Source organism: Diceros bicornis, chromosome 37 (genome assembly GCF_020826845.1).
Source record: "Diceros bicornis minor isolate mBicDic1 chromosome 37, mDicBic1.mat.cur, whole genome shotgun sequence".
Taxonomy (NCBI): Eukaryota; Metazoa; Chordata; class Mammalia; order Perissodactyla; family Rhinocerotidae; genus Diceros; species Diceros bicornis.
Genome location: NC_080776.1, coordinates 27,089,258 through 27,117,019, shown reverse-complemented (window position 1 = coordinate 27,117,019; position 27,762 = coordinate 27,089,258). Strand labels below are relative to the sequence as shown.

The 27,762-nt window shown below is 44.9% G+C and overlaps 2 protein-coding genes across 4 annotated transcripts in view; both read left to right on the top strand.

Moving 5' to 3' along the window:
• The first annotated feature begins 584 nt into the window (after positions 1 to 584).
• LOC131399321 (olfactory receptor 6B2) lies at positions 585 to 1,520 on the top strand. Its single transcript, XM_058533493.1, has one exon. The coding sequence runs from the start codon at positions 585 to 587 to the stop codon at positions 1,518 to 1,520; it is 936 nt and encodes a 311-aa protein (XP_058389476.1).
• Positions 1,521 to 7,858: 6,338 nt separating this feature from the next.
• Positions 7,859 to 27,762, top strand: part of NDUFA10 (NADH:ubiquinone oxidoreductase subunit A10) — a 67,297-nt gene continuing 47,393 nt past the window's right edge. The window contains exons 1-6 of one of the 3 annotated variants that reach the window (XM_058533326.1): positions 7,859 to 7,994; positions 14,219 to 14,387; positions 15,111 to 15,326; positions 17,802 to 17,888; positions 21,592 to 21,713; positions 23,973 to 24,052. In XM_058533326.1, coding sequence (XP_058389309.1) covers positions 7,920 to 7,994; positions 14,219 to 14,387; positions 15,111 to 15,326; positions 17,802 to 17,888; positions 21,592 to 21,713; positions 23,973 to 24,052 — 749 coding nt within the window. In that variant the 5' untranslated portion in view covers positions 7,859 to 7,919. The remainder of the gene's footprint in view (positions 7,995 to 14,218; positions 14,388 to 15,110; positions 15,327 to 17,801; positions 17,889 to 21,591; positions 21,714 to 23,972; positions 24,053 to 27,762) is intronic. The other 2 variants (XM_058533329.1, XM_058533327.1) reach the window with 2 other exon arrangements.

Genomic DNA, 27,762 nt, shown 5'->3' with positions numbered 1-27,762 from the left:
CCCTGACAGCTCTTCCTCCAGCGAGGGTGGTAGGCATGACCCCATTTAGAGCCGGCTGCCTTCTCCTTGGAGACCTCTCCATGCCGTGGCACGACACAGCAGAGAGCCAGCACCAGCCTGGCCATCTCGAAAATTCAGGGGGAAAACTTAATAAAATAAGCCTTTGTCCTGATTCATTGTGATTGAGGTGGTGGCAGGGAACCCAAAGCCTATGTCCACTTGTTAAATGAAGCCCCACACCCAACACCAGAGCAAAGAAACCAGTCCTGTTCCCAGCTACCCTTCTGGTGGGCCCTGCAAATGGCCTCTTTTATCAAGTCCTAAACAGCCGTTCCTCCGCATACCATCTCTCCCTGTGTCCTACTTTGTTATTATATCTAAATGCAATCACACGGGGCCTTTCTACTTGAAAACGTGACAAATAAACGTATCATAGCACCCCCCTGCTGCTCATAGAGCCAGGTGTCTGGTCTTTGGGCCAAAACTCACCTACAGGCTGAGCTCTGCTTTCTCCCCGCAGCGGCCCTCAGCCTCTGACCCCGGCACGACGGTGTTTTGCAGGCCTAGGCTCCCAGCGCAGAAGAATGAGGGGAGAGAATGTAACCAAGGTCAGCAAATTTGTCTTGGTGGGCTTTCCCGCGGGCTCCCAGCTGCAGTATGCCCTCTTCCTCCTCTTCCTGCTCACCTACCTCTTTGTCCTGGTGGAGAACCTGGCCATCATCCTTACCGTCTGGAGCAGCGCCTCCCTCCACAGGCCCATGTACTACTTCCTGGGCTCCATGTCCTTCCTGGAGATCTGGTATGTGTGTGACATCATCCCCAAGATGCTGGACGGTTTCCTCCTGCAGCGGAAACGCATCTCCTTCGTCGGGTGCATGGCTCAGCTGTACTTCTTCAGCTCCCTGGTGTGCACCGAGTGTGTGCTCCTGGCCTCCATGGCCTACGACCGCTACGTGGCTGTCTGCCACCCCCTGCGCTACCACGTCATCATGACCACGGGGCTCTGCGTCCAGCTGGTGGTCTTCTCCTTTGTGAGTGGCTTCTCCATCTCTGTGATCAAAGTCTACTTTATCTCCAGCGCCACGTTCTGTGGCTCCAATGTCCTGAACCACTTCTTCTGTGACATTTCCCCCATCCTCAAACTGGCCTGCACAGACTTCTCGACCGCAGAGTTGGTCGACTTCATCCTGGCCTTCATCATCCTGGTGTTCCCACTCATGGCCACCATGCTGTCCTATGGACACATCGCCTTGGCTGTCCTGCACATCCCCTCGGCCACTGGCCGTTGGAAAGCCTTCTCCACCTGTGCCTCCCACCTCACAGTGGTCACCATCTTCTACCTCGCCATGATCTTCATGTATGTCCGGCCCCAGGCCATTGACACACGAAGCTCCAACAAGCTCATCTCTGCTATTTACACTGTCCTCACTCCAGTAATCAACCCATTGATCTACTGTCTGAGGAACAAAGAATTTAAGGATGCCTTGAGAAGGGCTCTGGCCTTAGGTCAACCTTCATAGTAGGACAATTAAATGTCCTAGAATCTAATGTGTAATAATTATAAAATAATATCTTATATGGAACTTCATGCTCTTTAAAGTAAATAAATGAAACTCAGTAAATCTACAGAACTGTACACAAATAATAGGCCTTCATCTGGATGTGTTTCCAGGACCACATTCACGTAACCAGCACCCAGATCAAGAATTACAAGTTTCCCTCATGCCCCCTGTCCCAAGATTACCACTGTCCTGACTTCTAACAAAATACTAGTTTTGGTGTGTTTGAGGTTTTTATGAATGAAATCATGAAGGATGCTTTATGTTCAGCTTTTTAAATTCAATATCATGCTAGAGTGAATCCTTGATGCTTTGCATATAGCAAGAATTCATGCATATAACATATAATATTCCATTGCATAAATATATCACAGTACATGTGTGCATTTTACTGTTGTGGACAGTATTATGGATACTGTCTATTATGGATGGTGCTGCTGTAAACATTCTGGTCCATGTCTTTTCATTAATGTACATACAGTTTTGTGAGCAATGTGCTAGGCTAGCCCTAGGTACATATAGGCTACACCTATACACCTATAATTGCTGAAACTTAAGGTATGTGTACGGTCAGGTTTAGTAGAAATTGCAAAACTGTTTTGCAAAGTGGGTGCACTGATTTTCACTCCCACCAGCAGTGTATGAGAATTCCAGCAGCTCCATGTCCTTACCAACACTTGGTACTATGAGTATTTTTCAATTTAGCCATTCTTCTGGGGTTGTAATGGTATCTCATTGTAACTTTAATTTACATTGCCCCAATGACAAATGCTGTTGAGCACCTTTTTAATGTGTAGAGGCTTTTCTCTTTTTGGATATGCTCTTTCTGAAGTGCCCACTCAATCAAGTCTTGTCCCTGTTTTTATATTGAGTCTCTTTTTCTTTTTAACATGCAGGAGTTCTAACATGTTCTGGATACTCACCCTTTGTTGGTTATATTTATTGCAAAAATGTCCTCATTTCTGGGCTTGCCTTTTCATTCTGTTAATGGTGTCTTTCGATGAAAAGAAGTTCTTTATTTTTATGTACAATTTGTACATCCCCTTTATAGTTTTGTTTTTTTTCCATTTACGAAATGTTTGCCTATTCCAAGGTCATGAAAATATTCCCCTGTTTAATTCTAGAAGCTTTATTGCTTTGTCTTTCATGTTTAGATTTACAACCCATCTGAACTTGATTTTTATTTATGGTAGGAGATACGGGCCAAAATTCATTCTTTTCTATATGGATATCAAATTGACCCAGCACCCACCATTTATTGAAGACCATGTTTTCCCCTCTGCAATGTCACCCTCTTCATAAACCAAATGACTATCTATCTATGTATCTATCCATCTATCTATCTATCTATCTATCTATCTATCTATCTATCCATCCATCCATCTATCTATGTACCAACCTACCTATCATCTATCTATCCTCATCTCCTTTTGGACTTCTTATTCTGTCCCATTTCTCTATTTGTCTGTTCCTGCACCAATACCATGCTGTTGTAACTACTATAGCTTTTCATATATCTTGATATCTGATCATAAGTCTTTCGTCCTTGTTTTGGTTCTTCATGATTGCCTTGGTTATTTTTAGCCCCTCCCAAATGGGGGGTTGGAGGATATACATTTCAGAATCAGCTTGTCAATTTCAACAAAAGAAAGATTTGTTGAATTTTATTGAGATTGTGTTGAATCTATAGATCAATTTGGAGATAACTGTCATCTTTACAATTTTGAGACTTTTAATCCAAGAACAAGGTATATCCCTCTACTCATTTACAACTTCTTCAATTTCTCAATACTGTTTTGTAATTTTCAGTGTAGGGATCTTTCACATCTTTCTGGGTATTTGAGTTTTTTGGCTTTTTTAAAAGTTCTAACACACATGGTATCTTAAAATTTTTCTTTTTAAAATTAAAAATTTTATTTTTATCTCTGTTCCTTCGCTGCTGGTACATAGAACAAAATTTTTAAAACTTTCTTTTTGAAATAATTATAGATTTACAGGAAGTTGCAAAGAAAGATAGAGGAAGGCCCTGTGCACCCTTCACCTGTTCTTCCCTGATGACACCATCCTGCACGACTATAGTACAGCATCAATACCAGGACATTGACTTTGATGCAATCCACAAAACTTACTCAGAATCCACCAGTACACATGCACTCAACTGTGTGCGTGTGTATCTGTGTGCACGTGCACGTGCAGCTCTGTGCAATATTATCTCTTGTGTAGCTTCATGGACTACCACCATAATCAAGATACGGAACATGTCCATCACAAGACACAAACTCCCTTTCCTGGCTTCTGGTGACCACTAATTTGTTCTCTATCTCTATAATTTTGTCATTTCAAGGATGTTATATAAAAGGAAACAGACTGTACGTACTCTTTTGAGATTAGCTTTTTTCCCTCAACATAATTCTCTCCAGGTCCATCCAGGTGGTCATGTGTAACAACAGTCCACTAGTTTTTATTGCCGAGTAGTGTTCCACGGTAGAGATGTACAACAGTTTGTTTAACTGTTCACCTGTTGAAGGACAAGTGGGTGGTTCCCAGTTTTTGGCTGCTATGAACATTCACGTGCAAGTTTCTCTGTGAACCTAAGTTTTCATTTCTCTGGGGTTAATGCCCAGTAGTACAATTGCTGGGTTGTATTACAGCACATTTTCAGTTTTAAAGGAAGTGGCCAAGCTCTTTACCAGAGTGGCTGTACCATTTCACATGTTCACTAGCAGTGTACAAATTGTCTCTCCACATCTTCTCCAGAATTTGGTGTTGTCACTATTTTTTATTTTAGCTTTTCTGATAAGTGTGTAGTGATATCTCATTGTAGATTTAATTTACATTTCTCTAATGGCTAATGATGTTGAACATCTTTTCATGTGCTTATTGGCCATCCGTGTATCCTCTTTAGTGAAGTGTCTGTTCACGTCTTTTGCCCATTTTCTAATTGGATTATTTGTTTCTTAATGTTGAGTTCTGAGAGTTCTTTATGTGTTCGAGATACAACTCCTTCATCAGATATGTGGCTTGCAAGTATTTTCTCCCCCTCTGTAGCTTGTCTTTTCATCCTTTTAGGGTCTCTCACAGAGCAAAACTTTTTTATTTTGATGAGGTCCAATTTATCAATTTTCCCTTTTATGTATTATGCTCCTGACATCAAGTCCAAGAATTCTTCCCCTAGTCCTACATCCTGAAAGTTTTATTCTATGATTTTTTTTTCTAAAAGCTTTATAATTTTACATTTACACTTAAGTCCATGACCCCTTTTGAGTTAATTATTGTATAAGGTGTGAAGGTCATGTGGAGGTTCATTTTTTTACCCATGGATGTCCAATTCCTGCAACACCATTTGTTGAAAGACTATCCTTCCTTCATTGAATTACATTTGTACCTTTGTAAAATATCAGTTGAGAATATTTGTGTTGGTTTTTTTCTGGATCCACAGTTCTGTTCCATTGACCTATGTGTTTGTCCCTCTGCCAATGCCACATGGTCTTGATGAGTGTAGTTATATAGCAAATCCTTAACATTGATTGGATGAATGATTGATTCCTCCCACTTTATTCTTCATTTTCAAAATGACTGTGGCTATTCTAGAGTGCGTACTTTTCCATATAAATTTTATGATAAGCTTGTCATACAGAAAATGACAGAAAATCATTGCTGAGATTTTGATAAGAATTGTGTTAAACCTGTAGATCATTTTGAGAATTCCCATCATTGCCCTGTTGAGTCCTTCAGTCCATGAACATAGTAATTCTCACCAATTATCAAAGTTTTCTTTGACTTCTCTCATCAGTGTTTTGCAGTTTTCAGCACATAGATCCTGTATGTTTCGCTAGATTTATACCTATTACATTTCTTTGAGCAATTGTAAATGGCATTGCATTTTTAACATGTCAGTTCCCACTTGTTTGTTGCTAGTATGTAGAAAGGCAATTGATTTTTGAGTGTTGACCTTGTAACCTACAACCTTGCTGAACTCACTTCTTAGTTCTAGCTCTTTTTGGTAGATTGCTTTGGGTTTTCAACATAAGCAATCACATTATCTACAAATAAAGGCAGTCTAATTTCTTCCTCTCCAATCTGTATGCCTTTTATATCCTTCGTTCCTGCCTTATTGCACTGTTTAGAACTTCCAGTGCTCTGCTGAACGAGAGTGGGGAAAGCAGACATCCCTGCCTTGTTTCCTTTCTTAGATGGATTAGAAGGAAAGTACCAGTCCTTCCCCATTATGATGTTAGCTGTAGGTTTGTGTAGATGTTCTTTATGAAGTTGGAGCAGTTCCTCCTTTATTCCTTTCTTGCTGAGAGCTTTTTTTTTCTTTTGTCATGAATGAATGTTGGATTTTGTCAAACGCTTTTTCTACAGCAAGTAATCTGATCACTGATTTTTCTTCTTTACCTGTTAAGGTGGATTGCATTGATTGATTTTTGAATATTGAATCAGCCTTGCATCCTTTAAATAAATTCCATTTTATACATTGCTGGATTCAATCTGCTAACATTTTGTTGAGGATTTTTGTGTCCGAGCTCATTAGAAATATTGGTCTGTAGTTTTTTTTTCTTCTTTTTTTGGTACTATCTTTGTCTGGTTTGGGTACAATAAAATGGGCTGAGGAATGTTGCCTCCTCTTCTATTTTCTGGAGATTGTATAAAGTTACCATGATTCCATACGGCAGGGATGTTTGAGAAAACTTAGTGCAGTGATGTCTGATATTTAATTTAATGTTATTTTGTTTTTCACTGTGATTTCTCTCATTTTTTCACTATGCCATCAGTAAAAGCTGTCAAACACAAGAACTTTGTCTTAGGAAATAAGATAAAGGAAGTGTCTTCACCTGGGGCAAAGCTGGGAAAGACAACTGGAGAGCCGGAGGCTAGATGTGAATAGGATGGATAATGAAGCAAGATGAGAAAATATGACCTGGCGCTGACTCCACCCTCACCGTCACCACGCAGAATTCTCAGACACCCTGGAAGGGTCACTGGGCTTCCCAGAGACATGGGAATGTGCAGGGAGGCCATGGATAATAAGTGGTGACTCCACCGGGCTGGAGAACTAGGGACCTGGTCACATCTGCTTATCGGAGGTGTGCTCATCCAACCGTCCTTGTGGCGCACCTGGCGCGTCAACTTTGCTCGGGGTTGTGGATACAGCGTGTATAATGTGGAGGTGTCCCCGGCTCTCAGGAAATGTAGGGTCTAGAACAGTATTTCCCTCGATATGAACCATTTACATCACAATTAGATGGAAGCTTGTTAAACAGATTTCGGGGCCCATCCCAGATCTTCTAAATCAGACCCTCCGGCATTGGGGACTAGGAATCTGTACTTTAAACAAGGAGGAATTCTCACATTAGAGAAACATCCCTCAAAAACACCTTCGTTTTTACAAGCGCATTCCCAATCCGGTTTGCAATTCCATGTTCATTCTGAAAAGTTGAAAACCAAATGAAAGAAAATGTAAGGTGTTAACAATAAGCCTGAGGAATGTGAAGATAATGAAACCTTTTCAAAGGGCAGGCAGATTAGGAAAGAAATCTCACATTAAAGTCAATTCGTACTAACCCGAGAGGAACTGAGGCCCTAGATCCTTAAAGGGATAGCAGTTTTAAGAATGGAATGCCTACAGCATTTATTTTTTTAATGTTACTCAATGGGTTAACACCACCAGGCCTGCCAGGAGGGATAGGACCTGTTAGACTTGGAGCCCGCCGTGACCCGGGCAGGGAGATGGACCGTGGCGAGGTTGAAGACACGCGGGCCTTGGCCAGGCCGGCCCTGCCCAGCGCTGGACAAGCACCCTCGGGCGGAGAGGTCCGTCCACAGTCCCTCTGCCTGTGCGGCTTGGACACCTGCGCTCGTTCGTGTCCATTCTCACATCATCCCTCCTTGCACGTCCCTCCCCACTGTCCTGCCCCGGTCCCAGGCCACCTTCCCAGTCCGGGGGAGTTTCCGAGCTACAGAGAGATTTTCAAGGCTGTGATGTTCAAGTCTGCACCTGCCGCCTGGGGATGTGGGGAAGGCGGGGCTTCCTGGACTTGGGAGGAGGCGCAGGAGCTACAAGGTCTAGGGCAGCCTCAGCTCCCTGCACTGCACGAACTCAGAACCCTGTCGGCGGGCCTCCGGTGGCCGCGCACGGCAAGGGCCGGACGCGGCGGAAGCGAGAGGAGACCCAGCGGGGGTCAGCCGGCTGCGGAGAACCCCCGACAGCTCAGGGAGCCCCGACCACCGCCCGGAAGTTCCCGACAGGCGGCGCGCGGGCAGCCCCGCCGTGACGTCACGGCAGCGCGCCGGCCGCGGGCGAGGACCCCGTCGCGACCGCGTCCCCTCGGGTCCTTGAGCCGGTGCAGACTGCGAGCCATGGCCTTGAGACTGTTGAGACTGGTCCCGGCGTCCGCGTCCGCGCGGGGCCTTGCGGCGGTCGCCCAGCGCATGGTGAGACGGCGGCGGCGGCGGGCGGGAGCCCGGGGGGTGGGCGGTGAGGGGGACGCCTGGCCTGTCCTTCTGGCGCCGGCCTTGCTCATCTCCCCGGGCATCAGGGCGGCGGCTCCCAGGGTCACTCTCGGGGAGACCCCACTGCCCCCGGGTGCGATTTGGTCCTGAGTCGTGGGCAGAGCGCCGAGGGGCCACGAGCTTCTCAGGCCGTTTTATCTCAGCTCCAAGCAGAACGCTGGGGCAGGAGGGGAATCGGCCGCCTGGCTGCCGTAGTGTGGGGGGCCGGTTTGCAGATGCCGTACCCCAGTACAGCTGCTGCAGTAGTCGTACGAGCTGGTGTGGGGGAGCCCAGAGGAGCCCGGGGCGCGCGCGCTCATTCATTCGTTCATTCATTCATTCATGTAGCAACTCTGTCAAGCGGCAGTTAGGGGTCATGCTTTGCTAGGCGCCGCGGTGATGTGACTGAGTAAACAAGAGTAGGCGTTTAGTTACGATCTGGAAGAATTAGGAGAACTTCCTGTGGTAGAAAACAGTGGGATGACATTGTACGCGGAGGGAACAAGAGAGGCAAAAGAACTGTGTCTGGAAACCTTAGGAAAACTTTGTTTTATGACCCTGGCTGATCAGAGCTTTTTTGTCTCCTGATGGCTGGAGCTACACTGGTGTCAGGTAAAGGGACTTGACCTCCGTGTTAAGGATTTTGGTCAGCAAAGGGTTTTGAACAGAACAGTGCAATAGTCTTTTCAGAAAGTCACATAAATGTTTTTAGGAGATAACTCAGGCTCAAAAGAGAAGAAAGAAAAGTGGTTGTTTTTTAAATACCCAGTATATTGAGACCTGTTGTAGTGGAAATGAGGGCCCCGGAATAGAGGAGGTGATATTTTCCTGCAATGTGTGCACTAGACAGTGTGTTCACCTGTGACAGTGTGTTCAGTTCTGGGCGCTACCCTTTAAAGGGGATATAGAAGATGAACTTCAGTAGGTCCAGAGAAAAATGAGTAAGATGAAAAGGATATACATCTTGTTACTTAGGGAATAATTAAAGGAATTGGAAATGTGTCATGAAAGATCCCTGTGATTCCAGAGAGCAGAATAATGGGACTGAGGATGGGAAATTATAGAGAAGACTACCATAATTCTGTAAAAAGCCTCTTTCTATAGATTTTGAAGTAAGGAGATAGTTGATTGCTTGACTCGAATATTATCATGCACCTGTTTTTGCAACATCGTGGTATATTCAAGTTGTGGACACAGATGGGGAAACAGTTTGCACATGGCTCAGAGGTAGCCTAGAGAAGAGAGTAATTAATTTCTGGGGTGAAAAATACCAATATGAATAGCATCTCCCTCTCTCACCTCATCTGCTACTCTGCCCAGTCCACTCTGCATCAGCTGCACTGGCCTGGCTGATCCTGCAGTACTCTTGCTCAGGGCATTTGCACTTACTGTTCCTCTGCCTGAAAGACCAGATGTCCATTTGGCCAGTCCCTCACTGCCTTCCAATCTTTGTTCAAATGTCACTCTCTCTGTGAGGGCTCCATGACCACCCATTTTAATGTTACAGCCCATCCTATACACCATGTTCCCCTCCACAGCACTTATTTAATATGCTGTGTAATTAATTACTTTTTTGTTTTGTTATCCCATGGGGTCTTTTGACTCACTGCTGTATCCCCATTGTCTAGAAAAAGTGCTTTGCATGTAGTAGCCTCCTAATAAATACTTATTGGATGAATGAATTAATGAATGAATAACACAGTAGCTACTGAGTAAATTAAGTATTCATAGATTGTTGGGAGTTTGAACTTTTTGGGATATATAGAGAATATGCTGCCGTTTACTAACCCGTTCTGACAGTGGACCTGTGGGTGGTTCCACTTGTTTGCTATTGCAGGCATTACTCCTTGAACATTTTGATAAGTATCTTTTCTTCCGTTTTTTCCACCCTGCTATGATTGCACCTGTGTGTATGTATTATTTACAACAATGAGATTGTCACTGCCAAAATAGGGGTCCTGTACTCACCACAAAGACAAGCCAACAGTCCAGAGGCAAGGTGGTAGGAGAGAAAGGGTCTTTTATCATTACCGCTTGCTACAAGGGGAAAGATGGCGGACTAGTGTCCATAAAGAACCATCTTAAAACTACAAACTTTTGAAGCAGTTATATTTGGCAAATGGGCTGAAAGAAGGGGGGTCTCAGAATGCGACCATCTGGTGTTGTAGTCCTTGAGATGCCAGATCATCCCTTTTCCTTGTCACCAGTGACGGATACCAGCAGAGGGCTCCTTCCTGGAGGTCTCTATGTTCCTGAGAAAACTTAAAGAACAAAGTTACTGCCTTATCACAATAGGGAGTCTATATATGGTCTATATACATATATATATATGCCAAGGTTGAGAGAGTAGTAGAGCATGCATTTTGCTCACAGCAGGTGTGTACTACGTGCAAGCTACGGCATTGCTGACTCAGAAAGGGGAGGGCCTTGTGGATTAGGGTCATTTATAGCTCCAACCTGGTTCCCTTCTACAAGATGGCTTCCCTTATGCTAATTTTTGCTAACCTGTGACTACATATCTATCATAGCCGTTTAAGCAATGCTAACAAGATCACATAGCGCGTTCTCTCTTTTTCTTTTAATAAACTACAGCCATGCTTTATTCAGAGTTCCCATTTTTCCCTAATATCCTTTTCCTGTTCTAGGATCCCATCCAGTATACGTCATGGCGTTTAGTCGTCTCCTCTCTTTAGGCTTCTCTCGGTTGTGACAGTTTCTCAGGTTTTCCTTGTTTTTGATGACCCTGACAGTTTTGAGCAGTACTGGGCAGGTAGTTTGTCCCTCAGTGGGACTTGTCTGGTGTTTTCCTCATGATTAGACTGGGGTTGTGTGTTCTTGGGAGGAAGACCACAGAGGTAAAGTGCCATTCTCATCAGATGATATCAAGGCTGCACACCATGAACATGATTTATCACTGTTGATGTTGACCTTGGTCACCTGGCTGAGGTAGCGAGGTGGTTTCTCCACTGTAAAGTTACTCTTTTTTCCCCCCTCTCCATCATGTCCTCTTTGGAGGAAAGTCACTGTGTGCAGCCCACACCTAAGGAGTGGGGGTTATGCTCCCTTCCTCAAACGCAGATCGATGTGCACAGTAATTATGTGGAATTCTTCTGCCTGGGAGATTTGTCTGTTCTCCCTCATTTACTTATTTATTTATTTATACTTTCAGTCATTTATTTATATCAGTATGGACTCATGGATATTTATTTTATACTTTGGGTTATAACCCAATACTGCTCTATTTTGTTACTCACATTTTTCCAGCCGTGGCCACTGGGAGCTCTTTCAGTTGGCTCCTGTGTCCCACCCCTCATTGTGTGTGTCTTTGTGAGCACTTCCTTACTTTCTGGCACTACGAAATGGTCCAGGCTCATTTTTATATTTCCTGCCTCAGTCCTAGAATCAGCTGTTTCTCCAAGGAGCCCCTGTTCCTTTTATTGGAGAATGGTATTAGAAACCAAGATCTGGGTACTAGCTGTAATTGCTGCTGGGGTGTCATCGCTTCTAGGCCCTCTCAGCAGACAGAGCAAGGAAATGTACTAACCTGTGTATATACACATGTCTGTAGATATTCCTATATGTAACCATCCTCATCTATGTTAAATTAAACATAAGTTTATACTAATGTCTCTAATCTACTACCCCATGGATCATTCTAGCCTCTCCCTTGCTGATCTGTAACCTCCCACTCCAATAGTAAGAAACCTAGTTCCCGCCATCTGCCGTCCATTTACTTAATTGCTTAATTCTAGGATACGTGTGCAGTAGTATCAGAATTGTTAATGGGAAATATCAACTAGAATGCAGTTCCTTTTGCCTTTAATCTACAAGACTCTACTGATTTCCGAAGGTCAGCACCTTTCCCCCACCTGATTCAGTGAGGTTTTATACATTTGTCACATAGTTGGTTTTGTCACATTCCGCATTCCATCCTGGGATCCCTCAACATAAATGAGTTTTTAAAAATTTGCATACATTGAGGTTCACTCTCTGTGCTGTAAAGTTCTATGGGTTTGACAAATGCATAGTGTCATGTATCCACTGTTACAGTATCATACAGAGTAGTTTCACGGCCCTAAAAATCCCCTGTGCTTCACCTATTCAACACTTCCTGTTTTCCCTGAATTTCTGGCAACCCCTGATGTCTACCATCTCTATAGTTTTGCGTTTTCCAGGATGTCATATAATTGGAATCAGACAATATGTTGCCTTTCCAGACTGACTCTTTCACTTAGAGGTGTGCATTTAAGATTCACTCATGTCTTTTTGTGGCTTGATAACTCATTTGTTTTTATTGCTGAATAATATTCCATTGTATAGATATATCACAGTTTAAACATTCAACTATTGAAAGACATCTTGGTTGCTTCCTGTTTTTGACGATTGTGAATAAAGCTGCTCTAATCATGTGTATGCAGATTTCTTTGTGGAATATGTTTTCATATCAGTTGAGTAATACATAGGAGTGTGATTGCTGGATCATATAGTAAGACTATGTTTAGTTTTATAAGAGACTGCCAAACCATCTTCCACAGTGACTGTACCATTTTGCATTCCCATAGTCATGAACGAGCGTTCCTGTTGCTCTGTGTTCTCACCAACATCTGGTGTTGGCAGTCATTGGCATTTTTAGCTAGTCTAATAAATCTGGCTTGGTATCTTTTTAACTTGCAATTGCCTGATGACAAATGATGTTGGGCATATTTTCATATGCTTATTTGCCATTCTGTGTATGTTCTTTTGTGACATCTGTTCAAATGTTTTGCCTTCTTAAAAATTGTTTTCTTTGGATTATCATAACCTGTTTTTTCTCCACACTTCCGTAATCAAGACTGTACATCGAGCAAATCAGGACTGAAAAAAACTTGACATTATTTTATATTCTCTTGTATTCTATTTATTCCATTATAAAGTGTTTTATTATTTTAGTGAGTACTTAGTATTCCATAATATAGATATACTTTTTTTTTTAACTTCTCTGTTGTTGTACATTAAGGGTTTCTATTTACATTTTTGACATTATTATGTGGGTAAATCTTTGTACAGATCCATGTCTCTTCCCTTAGGATGGATTCCTGGTTGGCTCCAGGCCCAGTATCTAGGTTTACATTACCGTTAGCAGTTTATGAGGCCTTTGTCCTGTCCTGCCACTGCACATCATCATTTAAAAAGAGTAAAATATTTCTGTTTGATACATGAAAAAGTGTTTTCTCCTTGTTAGTAATCTTTGTTTGCTTTTTGTAGCAAGGTTGAACCTTTTTCCATATGGTTATTGGCTATTTTTAATACATTTAAAATAAGCTATGCAGTCCTATCCTGTTTTTCATATTGATCTGTATAACTTCTCTATACACTAAGGCTGTTCTATCACGTGTGTTGAACTTTTCTCAGTTGTTTGCCTTTTGATTGTGTTTTTTTTCTTTGTGTTTTGGGAAAGATCGTTTGGGCTTTGGTGCGGAAGTGCTGGAGACAGGAGGTGAGGCAGGTGTTTTGCCTTGTAGGTGAGAGATGTGAGGATGCCTGCAGAATCAGTACAGTGGTGGTAGGGAGGTGATGCTGCACTCCAGAGAGATTTAAGAGTTAGGATCGATAGGGTTTTGTGAATGATTAGGGAGTTGAAGGAAGAGGGAGGGTGTCAAAGGTGGCTTTGTGTCTGCTCTGTTTTGCTTGGTGGGTAGTGGATAAGGAGCTATGAGGGAGCAGATTTGGGGGTTAGGGTATGGATGTTCAACCTCAGTTTTATGTCTGTTAGTTTTCAGGACATCTAGGTGGAGCTGTTTAAAGGCAATGAGATAACCGGATCTGGAGGTCAGGGCAGGAGCCTGGACTGGAGAAATGTTCTGTATTCCCTTCGTCCCTGTCTCCCCTAGCCCCCCTCCTCCCTGCCTTTCTTCCATCCTTCCAATTTTTATTGAACATAGTAAGGATATTCTGTTCCAGACCCTGAGGATTTGGCAGTGAACAAAACAGATAATCTGCCTGCCATTATGAGCTTATTTTGGGATAGGGCATGGAGACTGGTAACTAAACAAATAAATTGGTAATGAAGATGTAAAATGTTGGCATTTTTATCACCGAGGGCCTTCTTGGCATTTTTACCTAATAGTTGCTAATGCCTGCAGTAACTAGAATACTCACATTGTACTATTGTGTGATGTGTTTTTCAGGGAGGAATTCATACAAGCGTACAGTGCAAGCAGCGGTATGGCCCTTTGGCATACATACTTGGTGATCGAACAACCAAGAAACTGACAGAATACAGCAAAGTGATAACTGTAGATGGCAACATATGTTCTGGAAAAGGCAAGCTTGCAAAACAAATAGCAGAGAAACTAGGTATGAACTTATGTCATGCAGAATGACCACTTTTTTTCAGACTTGTGGTTACTTATCTCGGTTTGATTCTACTTTAATATTGACTCAGTAGAACTGGACCCAAGGTAGGTATTTTACGTATTTGAAATATTTATTGAAAAAGCTGTTTTCAGTCTTTCAGGCTTTATGTTGACGATGTAGGCAGAGCACTTTCATGTGAACTATCTAACTTGAACTTTGTAGGAGCCCCTGGAATAGGGCTGTTGTTACTGCTGGCATTTACGGATGGGTAGACTCGGTAAGAAGCCGATGTCCACAGCTAGTTAGTGCAGAGCTGGGATGGGAACCCCATGTCCTGACTCTCGGTCCAGGTGTTTGTTCGCTGTACCTTTCTGCAGATTTTGACAAGCAGTTGCCCACTTGCACGCAGGGGTTCCCATAGTTATGGGTGGCTCTCTTTTTCAGGAGGAATTCATATGAGGGCACAGTGAGACGTGCTGCAGCACAGCCCTTCAGCTTACATGCTTGTCTTACACACATTTTAGACATGTTGTCTCCAGTGTCATATGTGCTCCCCTTTACACACGATGAGACATAAGTGTGAGGGTAACCTTCCCCAGGCCTTAACCAACCAGCCTCAGCAGTGGTGTTCAGATGGGGCTTTTGTTTCTCTTAGTCCACACTGCTCGCTGATGGGAAGGGAGGCATCCACATCGTGTTTTATCCGGTTATGTCTCTTCTCAGGTTTAAAGCACTTTCCTGAAGCAGGGATACATTACGCAGACAGCACTACAGGAGATGGAAAACCCCTGGACGTGGAGTTCAGTGGCAACTGCAGTTTGGAGAAGTTTTATGATGATCCGAAAAGCAATGATGGCAACAGTTACCGCCTGCAGTCCTGGTTGTACGCCAGTCGCCTCCTGCAGTACGCGGACGCCTTGGAGCACTTGCTGAGCACAGGTCAGTCACCATGGTCAGGTAGCTGTTGGTCGTGTTCTGCACTTGAACCCTGTGCTGGAATTCAGTCATGTTAGTTTGCCACTAAGTAGACCTTTTCTTTAAGGGTATTTGATGAGGCAAGTGCTGGCTTTCTAATAAGATCATAAAATCTGCAAGATCCATATTATTGTTGCTTCAGAATAATATCCACTAAATATTATTTCATTTTGTGTATTGGATTGAGATTTATGGATTGTATGGAATTTTCGTGCCACTGCTCTAAACGTGTAGATGACATGTGTCAAAAAATGGAGGAAAGAGAGAACCTGTAAGTGACTAGGAGGAAGTGGAATCACACTCATGAAGTGAGAGCCCTGAGTCATACAGAGAGTTGGATGCACAAAACAGGGTTATCTCTGAGGGCCCAGAGATGGGCTAGAATTTGCCATCAACCCACAGGGTAGAAGTTAAACCTTGAGAAATGGGAGAGGTGGGGAAGGCAGAACACCCAGGGTCCCGTGGGCCTGTACAGTAAAGGGGGATGTGTCCATGGAAGGTATCCGAAGCAGGCAAGAAATGGACAAGGGCTGCATATGGGAGCATTCAAGGTCCAGAGTCTGGGAGATAGGCAACGGGGGTCAGGACATGAAGTCAGGAAATGGAGGGAGGGAGGACAGATGGGGCAGGAGCCTGGGTTTACACAGAGTACAGATGAGGTTGGAATCCCAGAGGGGCTGCTTCATCATCCTGGGAACCAGCAGTGTGGGTTCAATCTGGGCCTGACCCCAGAACATTCTGAGAATCAGTCAGCAGATAACTGCCAGTGCTTGGCCAAAGCCACCAACCTGTGGGGATTTTGACTTCAAGGGTAGAAGCATATGGCACGTGTGAGCGTGAGGGAGAGTGGGGGATTTGTACGAGCTGCATTGTAGAGTAGTGGTTGCCACACCTGCCTGCCTGTCAGGTACCTGGTGAGCTCAGCTGCCACCTGGAGGGTCTGCTGCATGGGGTCTGAGTGTGAGAATGAGAACGTAGTTTTCATGAGGACCCCAGGTAACTGATGGAGCTGGGGCACAAAGCTACCTCGTGTTCCGGGAGGGTCCTATCTGTATAAGATGTGCCACAAGATGCAAGGTACTGCTCTTTGTCTAAACGGCCACAGATGTCTGGTTATTGTCTTGCTTTTCCAACATTCTATTGGTGATGCTCTTCCTTATGTGAAGGTAAGTCCTGATATGGTGAGCGTTGCTCCTAAGAAGACGTGGTCTACATTCTGAAGTTCTGTACCAGGACCCAGCTCACAGGAACCAGTTAGTAGGTTGGAGTTAATAGTGACACTGGGCTTACTCCACATTCTTTTTGAAGTATACTTCAGCCCTATCTTAGGACTCCTTGTTTCTTAAAATTTTAAATGAAAACTTGTTTCCTTTTGTATTACATTAGTTTATTCATTAAATATTTAGCGAGTGGCTGCTGTGTGCCAGGGGCATTCCAAGAACTAGAGATTCTGCAGGAAGTGAAGCCCAGTGTCTTCCTGGAGCTTACATTTTAGTAGCGGAGAGAAAGAGCAACCTGCCACGTCAGGTAGTGTGTGGTAAGAGCTGAGAAGAAGGGGTTTGGGTGGGGCTGGGGGCTGTTCTTCTTGATGGGAATGTTAGGGGAGGCCGCTGCCCAGGCACAGCAAGGCTGAGTGCAGGCAGACGGGCAGGGAATCCCTGGGGACCAGTGCTCTGAGCTGAGGGAGCATTCTCCATGTGCTGTAGTGACAGTCAGCAGGCCTCTGTGACTGGAGTGCAGTGAGTGAGGCTGGGAGGATTGGGACGAAGCCAGAGAAATAGCCTGGGCGAGATGGTCGAGTCTCAGTCAGACCTCAAGGGCCACGCTGGGACTTTGGTTTTTACCTTGAAGGAGAGAGGTTGGAGCAGAGGAGTAACAGGAGCTGGCTTAAGCTTTGAAAATGCCCCTCTGCTGAGGGTGAGAGCAGCCTCGGGGGCAAGGGCAGAGGCAGGGGGTGAGTTGGCGGCCATGGCCTTGTCAGAAGTGAGGAGACCTTACGCTGCGAAGGAAGTGGCACATTCTGGAATGGTGGGATTCGAGACGTGGTTGGGAGAAAGCTGTGCTTTGCTGATGCTTGGGCTGTGGGGTAAGATGGGAGTTGAGGGTGACCCTGGGGTCTTACTGAATGATTGAGTGGGCATGGTAGGGTGGGAAGCCTCTGGTTTAAAAACAGAAATGCTTTTTCTGTTAACTGGATGCTCTTGTTACAGCTGACAGAAAGAAACAGGATGTTATGTTGCCTAAACCAAAATAGTATTACAGTTTCTGAAAACCATTTCCCACTCACAAGTCGTATATGTTCTTTTGAATATGTTTCAAATGGCTATGGAAATGGAATTGTAAATAACTGCTTTTTCCCTTTCTAAAATGAGGTTACTAGTTTCCAGTGCTTTAATTATCTGTCTGATTTTTAATTTTCATTTCCATGTTTTTAAACAGGACAAGGTGTCGTATTGGAACGCTCCATCTACAGTGACTTTGTCTTCGTGGAGGCGATGTATAACCAGGGATTTATCCGAAAGCAGTGTGAGTCATTGTTGCAGGCAAGCCCTCCTGGGTGTGTGGGTAGCTTTGTAAAGGCTCCAGTAGACTCGCCTTGCAGTTAGTATGCGTTTTATGAATGTCTGTTAAATAGATGAGTCAGTGCCATTTACTTATGAAGTTTCCACAGGAAAAAACTGGTTCCTTCCACCTCTTTCCCTCCTACATTCACATCTCACTGTGAAAGCTGCGTGGTGTCCTGGGTCCTTGAACACACAGCTTCCACACAGCCTTCCCCAGCTCTCTGTTCAACCTCATGAGATACCTAAGCTGCTTTTCTTTGATCTTAAATTTAGTCTTACTGAGCTCTCCAATTTCTAGGGTGTCATTTTTATGTAATTAGGCTGTCTTTTTCCCTTGTCCCTGTAGCTGCATGATGCCAGCACTCTCGTCGTCTCTTCCTTCTCTCTAACACAGTGCTGTTCTAGTGCCTTTAGGGGCTTAGCATTGTGTTGGGATATTGTTGAAAGTGACAAGTGGCAAAGGGATGAGAATAAAGACCTCCTGGTTAAAGGTAGCCTGACCATGAGGAGTGATGGGTGGCCAGGGTGTCTGTGACTGGGAGGTGCTGGGGCGGGCCATGGAAAGGCCTATGGTCAGTCTGCCTGTGAGCATTCTCACCTGTGTGCTTGGCTGACTAGAGCCAGTGGATGGCTCAGATCTGGAGGGCAGAGTAAAAGTTGTTGGTTAATGAGCGGGGAGACGAGAGCAAACCAAGTCGTGATTCGGGGGTGAGGCTGTCTGCTCTTAGTCTGCTTACATGTCCTGCTGTTTGGAGTAGGCCACCTGTGTGCTTGTAGCAAGAGCAGCCAGAGCCCTTGCTTCTGACCAAGGCATTGAGCCTTGCTTGACATTTGGAATAGCAGTTGAGGTCAGTCAACCAGCGCTTCTATAGTGCCAGCTCTGTGCCAGGCTCTGTCTTAGGTGCCAAGGATATGAAGATACATAAGACAAGGAAGGCTCCCGCAGTCCTGGGGTGAAGGGTAGGGCGTTAAAGCAGCATAGATGGTTAATTGCAATAAAATGCACTTGATGGCTCCTCCTGGGTGACTTTCCTCCTGGGTGCTGCGTAAGCACACAGGAGAATATCTAACCAGCTGGGAGAAGATGGGGTGTTGTCAGGGACAGCGTCCTTGAGGAGTGAGCCCTGGGCAAGCCATCAGCATTGCAGCGGGATGAGCGAGGTGAAGTGAGGCTGGAGGAGCCTGCGTTGGCACAGGCTGCTGGTGTTGGTGTGGAGTGAGGGCTGGGTGCTGGCTGGGGATGGTGCAGGGGAAGCAAGTGGGGCCACACAAGGAAGGGGCTTGCACCTTGGCTAGGACACTTGGATTTTTCCTGTAAGTGCTGAGGAGCCATGGAAGGGTTTTAGGCATGGGAGGGATATGGTTAGATTTGAGTTCATTTGTCTGAAGGATGTGTTCAGTGAGGGGAAGTCAAAGCAAAGGAGACCGTTGGGAGGAAGTCGGAGTAGGATGGCTGTACCCTAGGATGAAGGCCTGCACTGGGCAGAGGGAGTGGCTTGCTGGGGAGGGTGGATCTCAGATACGGAGGAAGTTCACTTGGCAAGCCTGGGTGGTCAGCTTTGTGGGAGCAAAGTGGGGAGAGTAAAGTGGACCTGACTGGGCTTCTCACCAAGTGAGGAGGATACGAAGGGGCAGTAGTCTGAGAAGGAGCTTTCACGTCTGGGCGTGTGGAGTTTGAGATTTCCCGGAGATAGCCAGTGGAGAGGTCTAGCAGGTGGTTGCATATCTGAGCCTAACATACTGAGGACTGGTCTGGACTGGAGAAAAGTTTTGGGGGAATCAGCCTGACAGTGGACACACTTGTCCCAGAAAAACCCACAGGGGGAGGTGAGGACTGAGACCAGAGTCCTTGGAGGATTCCAGGTTTCTGGAGAGGGGGCCCTACTGCAGATTTGAAGCTGAATGGTCAGAGGTGCACAAGGGGCCAGCGAGGGTGGTGGGGGACATTCATCACATGGAGTGTGTAGGATCTAGTGGGACAAGAACTGAGAAGTGACCTTTAGGGGTCTGGTGGCTTTAGCAAGAGTCGTTTCATTCCACAGTTTGGGTTGGGGGGAGAACAGATTACTTAAGGGTAGATGGCATACAACAAAGTGAAAAATCGCCTCAGAAGTGGGGCTGCTAACAAGAATGTGGAGAGAAATGATGACTTAGAGGAGGAGGCAGAAGGGAGGTTTCCCTGATGGTGGGAGACACTGGCCTGGTCCTAGGCTGAACAGAAAGGAAGCAAATACAAGGCCGAGCGTATTCTGCTTGGACCGATGAACAGTATCCACAGTCAAGCCTCAGTCTTTGCTTTGGTTCCACCTCCTTTGTAGTCTTTTAGCCTCCAGCTCAGACCCCTGCTGACCTGGGATCAAAAGCCCGTCCTGAATTGCCTCTAAAGCAGGAGTTACCACAAGTGGTCACCTGAACATTTTCTTTAGAGCACAATAGTGGTCTTTCTGTGGATCTTAGTGTGATCGCCCAAGTTTGTCCCTTCTGGAAGTTTCCACCATGGAGGAAATCTTTAGAGACGATGGTTTCTTCACATCGCTCTTTTGATGGTTTCATCCCAGTGACCTGGAGCGTGTTCTGCCTGTTGGTTTCTGGTAACATGGGCGTGTGCTCCAGGACATCAGTTGCAGAGCATTCTTCAAAACAGCAGGAATGTTCTTTAGCATCATAATTTTTGTGTGATTGCTATCTGTATAGTATATTCTATATAATGTCAACTTCAGTAGAATTATTTCTCAGCTTTAGTTGCTTTCAGTTTTATTTTTTATTAGTAAATCTGCTTCAATAGGTAGTTCTGTGTAGCTGATTAAATTTACTGAAATACATTGAACCCAGGTAAATGTAGCTTGACATTTTTCAGTTGAGTTATTTGAAAAATAAAGTATATAAAAAGTGATTTTACTCCCTAGAGAAGATCAGACTCTTACCTATTATTACTATGAAGAAATATACATACACATAATGATGTGTTTCAGTTCAAAGGACGCTAAAACAAATGCTTGGGTGCCCTCCCTCTTGTAGGAAGTAAAGGTAGACCCTACCATGTGGCCAAGATGCGCTTAAAATCTGTCCTTTAGAATGCTCTGTTTTTTTTTCGGTGAGGAATATTAGCCCTGAGCTAACATGTCGCCAGTCCTCCTCTTTTTGCTGAGGAAGATTGGCCCTGGACTAACATCCATGCCCATCTTCCTCTACTTTATATGGGACGCTGCCACAGCATGGCTTGCCAAGCGGTGTGTTGGTGCGTGCCCAGGATCTGAACCTGTGAACTCTAGGCTGCTGATGCGGAGTGTGCACACTTAACTGCTGCGCCACTGGGCCGGCCCCTAGAATGCTCTTGAAGCTAGGGTTTAAGTCCAGTATTTCACTTTACATCGCAGAATTTCTCTGGGCCTGATGCTTTTGGTCTATAGAAATGGGGATGAGAAGCACTGTCTTGCTGTGTTGCTGTCAGTGCTGCAGGCTCTGTGTGTGAATGCCCCAGCGCCTGCCATGCGATCACACGTGTGTGTGCAGCCGTGGTCACGGCCATGATTGTTACGTGATCCACAGGTGGATATGTGGCTCTGAGAACTGTGTGTGCCCTTGCCCTTCTGTCTGAGAGAGGAGCATGTTTTAGAACCTGTATGTGGACTGTCAGATGACATGCGCCTCTCCGTGTGTGCCAGGTGTGAACCACTACAACGAGGTGAAGAAGGTCACCATCTGCGAGTACCTGCCTCCTCACGTGGTGATCTACGTCGACATGCCCGTCCCCGAGATCCAGAGTCGGATCCAGAAGAGAGGAAATGTAATTCAGCTTTTCTGTCGAAGACCTGTCTTCTTTTTATGTGTCCTCATTGTTTTAATGTAGATCAGCACTCAAAAGTGATGTGTACAGTAGGGTACCATAAATCACTGACAGTGCTCACGGGGATGGGGGCACACCCTGGGGTCTTCTGAAAGAGTGGGCACCTGGTCAGTCACTGCTCTCCACCAGTGCTCTCCAGTCCCTGTGCCATTCTGCTCCCGTCCCCTGTCCTACATCACTTAAACCATTCTTGTGAAGATGGATAAGTCTCCCAACAGAACCTCCCTCTGCCAAGCGCCTTTCTCTTTAATGGGGTTTTCATGCCCTGTTATTTTTCTACAAATTGGAAGCAATTTCTAATATTCTTTGAGTTCCCTACTCTATTTTTTTAGCTCAACTTGTGCCTCTTTTCCTTTTTTTCCTACTTAACTGATTCTAGAACAGTCGCCCACTGGCTCCACACGTGTCCATTTACTTTTTGTGGCGTTGGTTGAGACCGACATAGGTGGCCTGGAAGCTCTCGTTTTGAAGTTTCCCACTGGCTCTTCAACGTGGTGCAGGATACAGAGATTAGCAAAGACCGTCTGTGCCCTTATGACTAGCACTTGTTTGGAAATATCACTCCCCACAGAGTATTTTTTTCCTGGGGGAGAATGAGAGTTCTTTTTGACATTGTAATGAAATGTCAAGTTGCCTGTGTGTTTGTTGTTCCAGTGCCCATCCTCAGGGCTGGAGTCCTGGTGGATGCTCAGAAAATACCTGCTGAGGGGCCGGCCCGGTGGCGCAAGCGGTTAAGTGCGCGCGCTCCGCTGCGGTGGCCCGGGGTTCGCCGGTTCGGATCCCAGGCGCGCACCGGCGCACCGCTTGGCAAGCCATGCTGTGGCGGCGTCCCATATAAAGTGGAGGAAGATGTGCACGGATGTTAGCCCAGGGCCAGTCTTCCTCAGCAAAAAAAAGAGGAGGATTGGCAGATGTTAGCACAGGGCTGATCTTCCTCACAAAAAAAAAAAAAGGAAAATATCTGCTGAGTGGTGGGTTCCTGTAAGGGCAACAGAACAGCTCCGTATCCTTTGCTGCTGCTGAAAGATCCCGGAAGACTCAGTGTCTTCCTCCATCTTTCAGTAGTAAACCCATATGTGACATCTGTCTTTCCCTATTTACTGCCAGTCTGTACCTTTTATTACTTAAGAGTTTACTCTTAAGTATGATGTAATTTAGACTTTCAAGAACATTCCATCAAGTGGCAAAAGGAGGGACCTGCAAGTCAAAAATACTTAATTCTCACTCAATGGAATAGTCTTGAATACCTTTGCTTATTGCAGTGACGTTTATTGAGAAAAATGAAGACATAGATTCAGAATTCTCTAGATAACTCTTTTGTTATCTGGGATAATAATATTTCAGAAACAATTTTGAGGTCCAAATTAGAGCTATCAACTTTTTAGTTTTCCTAAGTAAAGTCTTGATGAATACTGTCACCAGCTAAAATTACCACTGTGTGTGAGAAAAGGACATTTTCTCAAAGAAACATCGTATCATAATAAGTGTGTGTTCTTATATTCCAGTGGGCGAGACCTATGGTAAACAAGGGAGTAAGTAAGAAAGACATTCGAGGGAGGTAACTGCCATGCAGATAGTCAAACAAGATGAAAGATAATGTAACTTAGCCCTTAGCATTGCTAAACTATAAAAGATTTTAAATATTGAAACTTGCCACTCATAATTAGAGTTTTAAATTTCTGAAATTGGCTTAGCAAACTTCAGATGTTGAGGGACGTGAGAGATGGAGAGAGTGGGAGAGGTGTTGGGGGATGAGTGAGTGGTAGAGAAGAGGTAAGGATGGAGAGAGTCGGTGACGGAGAGGAGGGTGCTGAGGATGGATGGGGGAGAGGTGGGCCAGTTCCCCCTCACGTTGTCTATAATCTTTCATTGCCCACCCTCAAGCACGCAGTGAAACGGGAAAGCCAGGCCCTGTAACTGTAAAAGGGGATTCTTTCTGACCCTATTCTAAGTAAGCATCCTAGAGCCTGTGAAAGACTTCATGCTATGGTTTCACCTGGCCAAACTTAGGTGCTCACTATAGGAGAATGAGAATAATTCTAACTGGTACTGAGGCCCCTTTCTATCACCCCAAAGTCCCTACAATGCCTAGCTGGAGTTCTTCGAAGAAAACAGTGTTGGTTGATTGTTTTCACATTTTACTTAGCACAGGTAAAAAGAAAAGAAATCTAAAGGTTTCATTTTTCTTGTTTTGTCTAGCCACACGAAATGAAGATCACCTCTGCCTATCTTCAGGACATCGAGAATGCGTATAAGAAAACCTTCCTTCCTGAAATGAGGTGAGCCGAGTGCGTGATTTATTTATATGACTAGAGTGCCTTCATGCATAGTTGTTTATGACGTTGGTGTTGTCTGGGCTGTTTCAATCTGTTGTTTTTAAGCATGAATGACAGCAGACATTTCAGTTTGATTTGGTGGAGTTTTTGGTTCGTTGGCTGGTTTTTGGTTTGCTTATTTTATCAGTACTTTTTTTGTTTGTTACATTTTTAACATTTTTTGATGATAGAAATAAACTGAAGCTCTATTTCATCACAGGTTTTAGCATTAGAGAACTCATATATTTTTACTTTAGGTGACAGCTAAGTGCTCAGTGAATCCATACAGAAAATTCATGAAAAATAAACAGTCTGTATACTTTTAAATGATATCTTAAGCGATGTTTAGATAAATGAAAACACCACCAGACCTTTTCTCTTTCTCCTCCCTCTTTTTTTCTTTATGGAAAGCACAAGGGAAATCTATTTTCATCTACCGTCTCGCTTGCCATTCTATGATCCTGAGGGTATTTGTGTGTAAGGGAAGTCATTTACTACTGTCACTCAAGTGCAATTAAAACTGGATTTTGTGAATAATGCTTTTATGGAAGGTTTCTAGTAGTATTTCTTAAACTTTTTTTAAACTTAAACCTCTTTTGATACCTAAAAATCTTATGCCCTTGTTTAAAATTTCAAAGTAACTATAAAATTTTGACTAAAAACAAAGCAAGGCATAGTGATTTTGGAAGAAAACTTTGATTTTTAAATTGGAACAGGCATTTGTGCTTATATCACGTCTGCTTGCTTGTGATAAGCTTTTCTCTTGTAGGCAGCAGAAAAGACGGTGAACTGTATGTTCCTTTCCTCCTGTTGTACTGCTGTGTTTTCAGGACCAGAAGTGCAAACAAAGCAGCCTTGTAAATCTTGCCGGGGGAATATATAGAGCTGTGTGAATAAACAGAATAATCAGAGATAGTTGACCCTAGAATTTCAGTCCCAAAAATCCCTCTTGGATATCTTCTGGTTACAAAAATATCACTGAGAAAGGGTTTCCTGACAGGTTCTCAAATAGGATTTTTCCTGATAACAGCAGGGAAATAATGCCTGAATTCAGCTTGCAGAAAAGGTGAGGTTTCCTTTCACCTTGCAGTTATTTTCAAGAGCTTATCTTTGAGGACTTCCTGATCATGAAATATGTTCAGCAACGATTATAAGTATCCATTGCTTAATTTGGCTGTCTGTACTTGAACTATATTGGAAGTTAGCTTGTGAAGTCTCGAGTAATCCACAGGTCAAATATGTTTCCCCAGGATTCAGGAAGGTGTCGCTTCCCATAGCGCTGACAATCAGACAGCTTCCTCCTCAGCTGATAAACTAGCCAGGCACGTTCTCTCTGGTGACTGGTGCATCCCACTGGGGAGCAGAAGACTCTTCAGATCCTCACAAGTCAGGGCAGGCAATCTGATGTCTAACTCTGTTTTTTTTGTGAGGAAGATCAGCCCTGAGCTAACATCTATGCCAATCCTCCTCTTATTGCTGAGGAAGACCAGCCCTGAGCTAACATCTATTGCCAATCTTCTTCCTTTCCCTTTTTCTCCCCACAGCCCCCGTAGATAGTAGTTTGTTGTAGTTGCACATCCTGCTAGTTGCCGTATGTGGGACGGCGCCTCAGCATGGCCGGACAAGCGGTACGTCGGTGCTCGCCCGGAATCCGAACCCGGGCCACCAGTAGCGGAGCGCTTTGCACGTAACCGCTAAGCCACGGGGCCAGCCGCTCTAACTCTGTTTTTTACCTAACTAACTTTATAGCCAGGTGCAGGCTGCACAGAGTTTTGGAAGTTGTTGCTTGGTGGTGACCAACACAGTGGTTCCTAAGGATAGGTTTTCACTAGGACTTGGTCATGGACCCAGCATTGCTGGGTGCTGCCATGCACACTCAGTTGCCGGCCCCAGTTCAGTCTGCTGAGCGTGATGAGTGTCACCATAGCCTCAGAAATGCTGTCAGCCTTTGAGGTGATTTCCCAGACTTGAAAACAGCAGTTCTGTTTCCAGAGTGTCATTACCCACTCATCATTCCTCAGAAATCACACAGGTCAGGGTAAGTTTCCTACATCACTGCAGAAACCCCAACTTGGCATTCGGAGTCTTTGTTAGGAGGCACTGAGAATGTGAGATGTTAGGTTCTTGTGGTTACCGTGGGCCCTTCATGGCCTGGGCTAATTCCTAGTATTATGGTGCCGCTTCCTCTCACAAGAAGCAGAGAACACACTTTGGAGGAAAAAGCTCCCTTGATGTCTTCCTAGGTTGATTTGAATTTGGATGTTTTTCAAGTGTAAAGGGCTTGTGTCATCATTGCTCAAGAGTTTTAGTCTTACTACACATGGATGAGATGGACCTCTTTTTTGGCAGTGTAAACCTTACTGAATTTCCAGGTTTGTGTCTTTCTTTCTTTGTCTCCAGCTTCAGACACCCAGAAGGGAAAGTGCACATCAGAGCCCTGACCAGAATGTTTGTTATGTCTGTAGAGCTGCCGCCGTTAACAGGGCATCAAGTCATGCTTCATGTCTGTTGTGGCTGTAGAGCTGCCACCGTTAGCAGGGCGTCAAGTCACGCTTCATGTCTGTTGTGGCTGTAGAACTGACATGGTTAGCGGGGCATCGAGTCATACTTTGTGTCTGTTGTGTCTGTAGAGCTGACATGGTTAGCGGGGCATCGAGTCACGCTTCATGTCTGTTGTGTCTGTAGAGCTGACATGGTTAGCAGGGCATCGAGTCACATTTCATGTCTGTTGTGTCTGTAGAGCTGCCACCATTAGCAGGGCATTGAGTCATGCTTCATGTCTGTTGTGTCTGTAGAGCCGACACGGTTAGCAGGGCATTGAGTCACGCCTCGTGTCTGCTGTGTCTGTAGAGCTGACACCGTTAGCGGGGTGTCAAGTCACGCTTCATGTCTGTTGTATATGAAGAGCTGGCACGGTTAGCGGGGCATCGAGTCACACTTCATGTCTGTTGTGTCTGTAGAGCTGACACGGTTAGTGGGACATCAAGTCACGCTTCGTGTGTCTTGTGTCTATAGAGCTGACACGGTTAGCAGGGCGTCGAGTCACGCTTCATGTCTGTTGTGTCTGTAGAGCTGACACGGTTAGCGGGGTGTCGAGTCACGCTTTGTGTCTGTTGTGTTTGTAGAGCTGACACCATTAGTGGGGTGTCAAGTCACGCTTCATGTCTGTCGTGTATGTAGAGCTGGCACGGTTAGCGAGGCGTTGAGTCACGCTTCATGTCTGTCGTATATGTAGAGCTGGCACGGTTAGCGAGGCGTCGAGTCACGCTTCATGTCTGTCTTGTATGTAGAGCTGGCACGGTTAGCGAGACGTCGAGTCACGCGTCACGTCTGTCGTATATGTAGAGCTGGCACGGTTAGCGAGGCGTCGAGTCACGCTTCATGTCTGTCGTATATGTAGAGCTGGCATGGTTAGCGGGCCGTCCAGTCACACTTCAGCCTTGTAAGTGGCATCGTTGTCCTCTTGTTTGCGTGTTTATTCTGGCATTGGCGTTTGCCGCCAGTTCTCGCCACCTCTGGCGCGAGCTCTATGCTTTCATTTTGGTAATCGTCGCTTGTCCACTCCACTGGGCAAGCCAAGATGACGTAAAAGAGAGGGCTTTTTTGTTGTTGATGTTTTGTGTTTGTAGCACATGATAGTAACCACAAAATAGGTTTATCTTAACTTGTCTACC

Coding starts and splice junctions, on each gene's coding strand:
- LOC131399321 (XM_058533493.1), top strand. CDS start 585: ATGAGGGGAGAGAATGTAACCAAGGTCAGCAAATTTGTCTTGGTGGGC.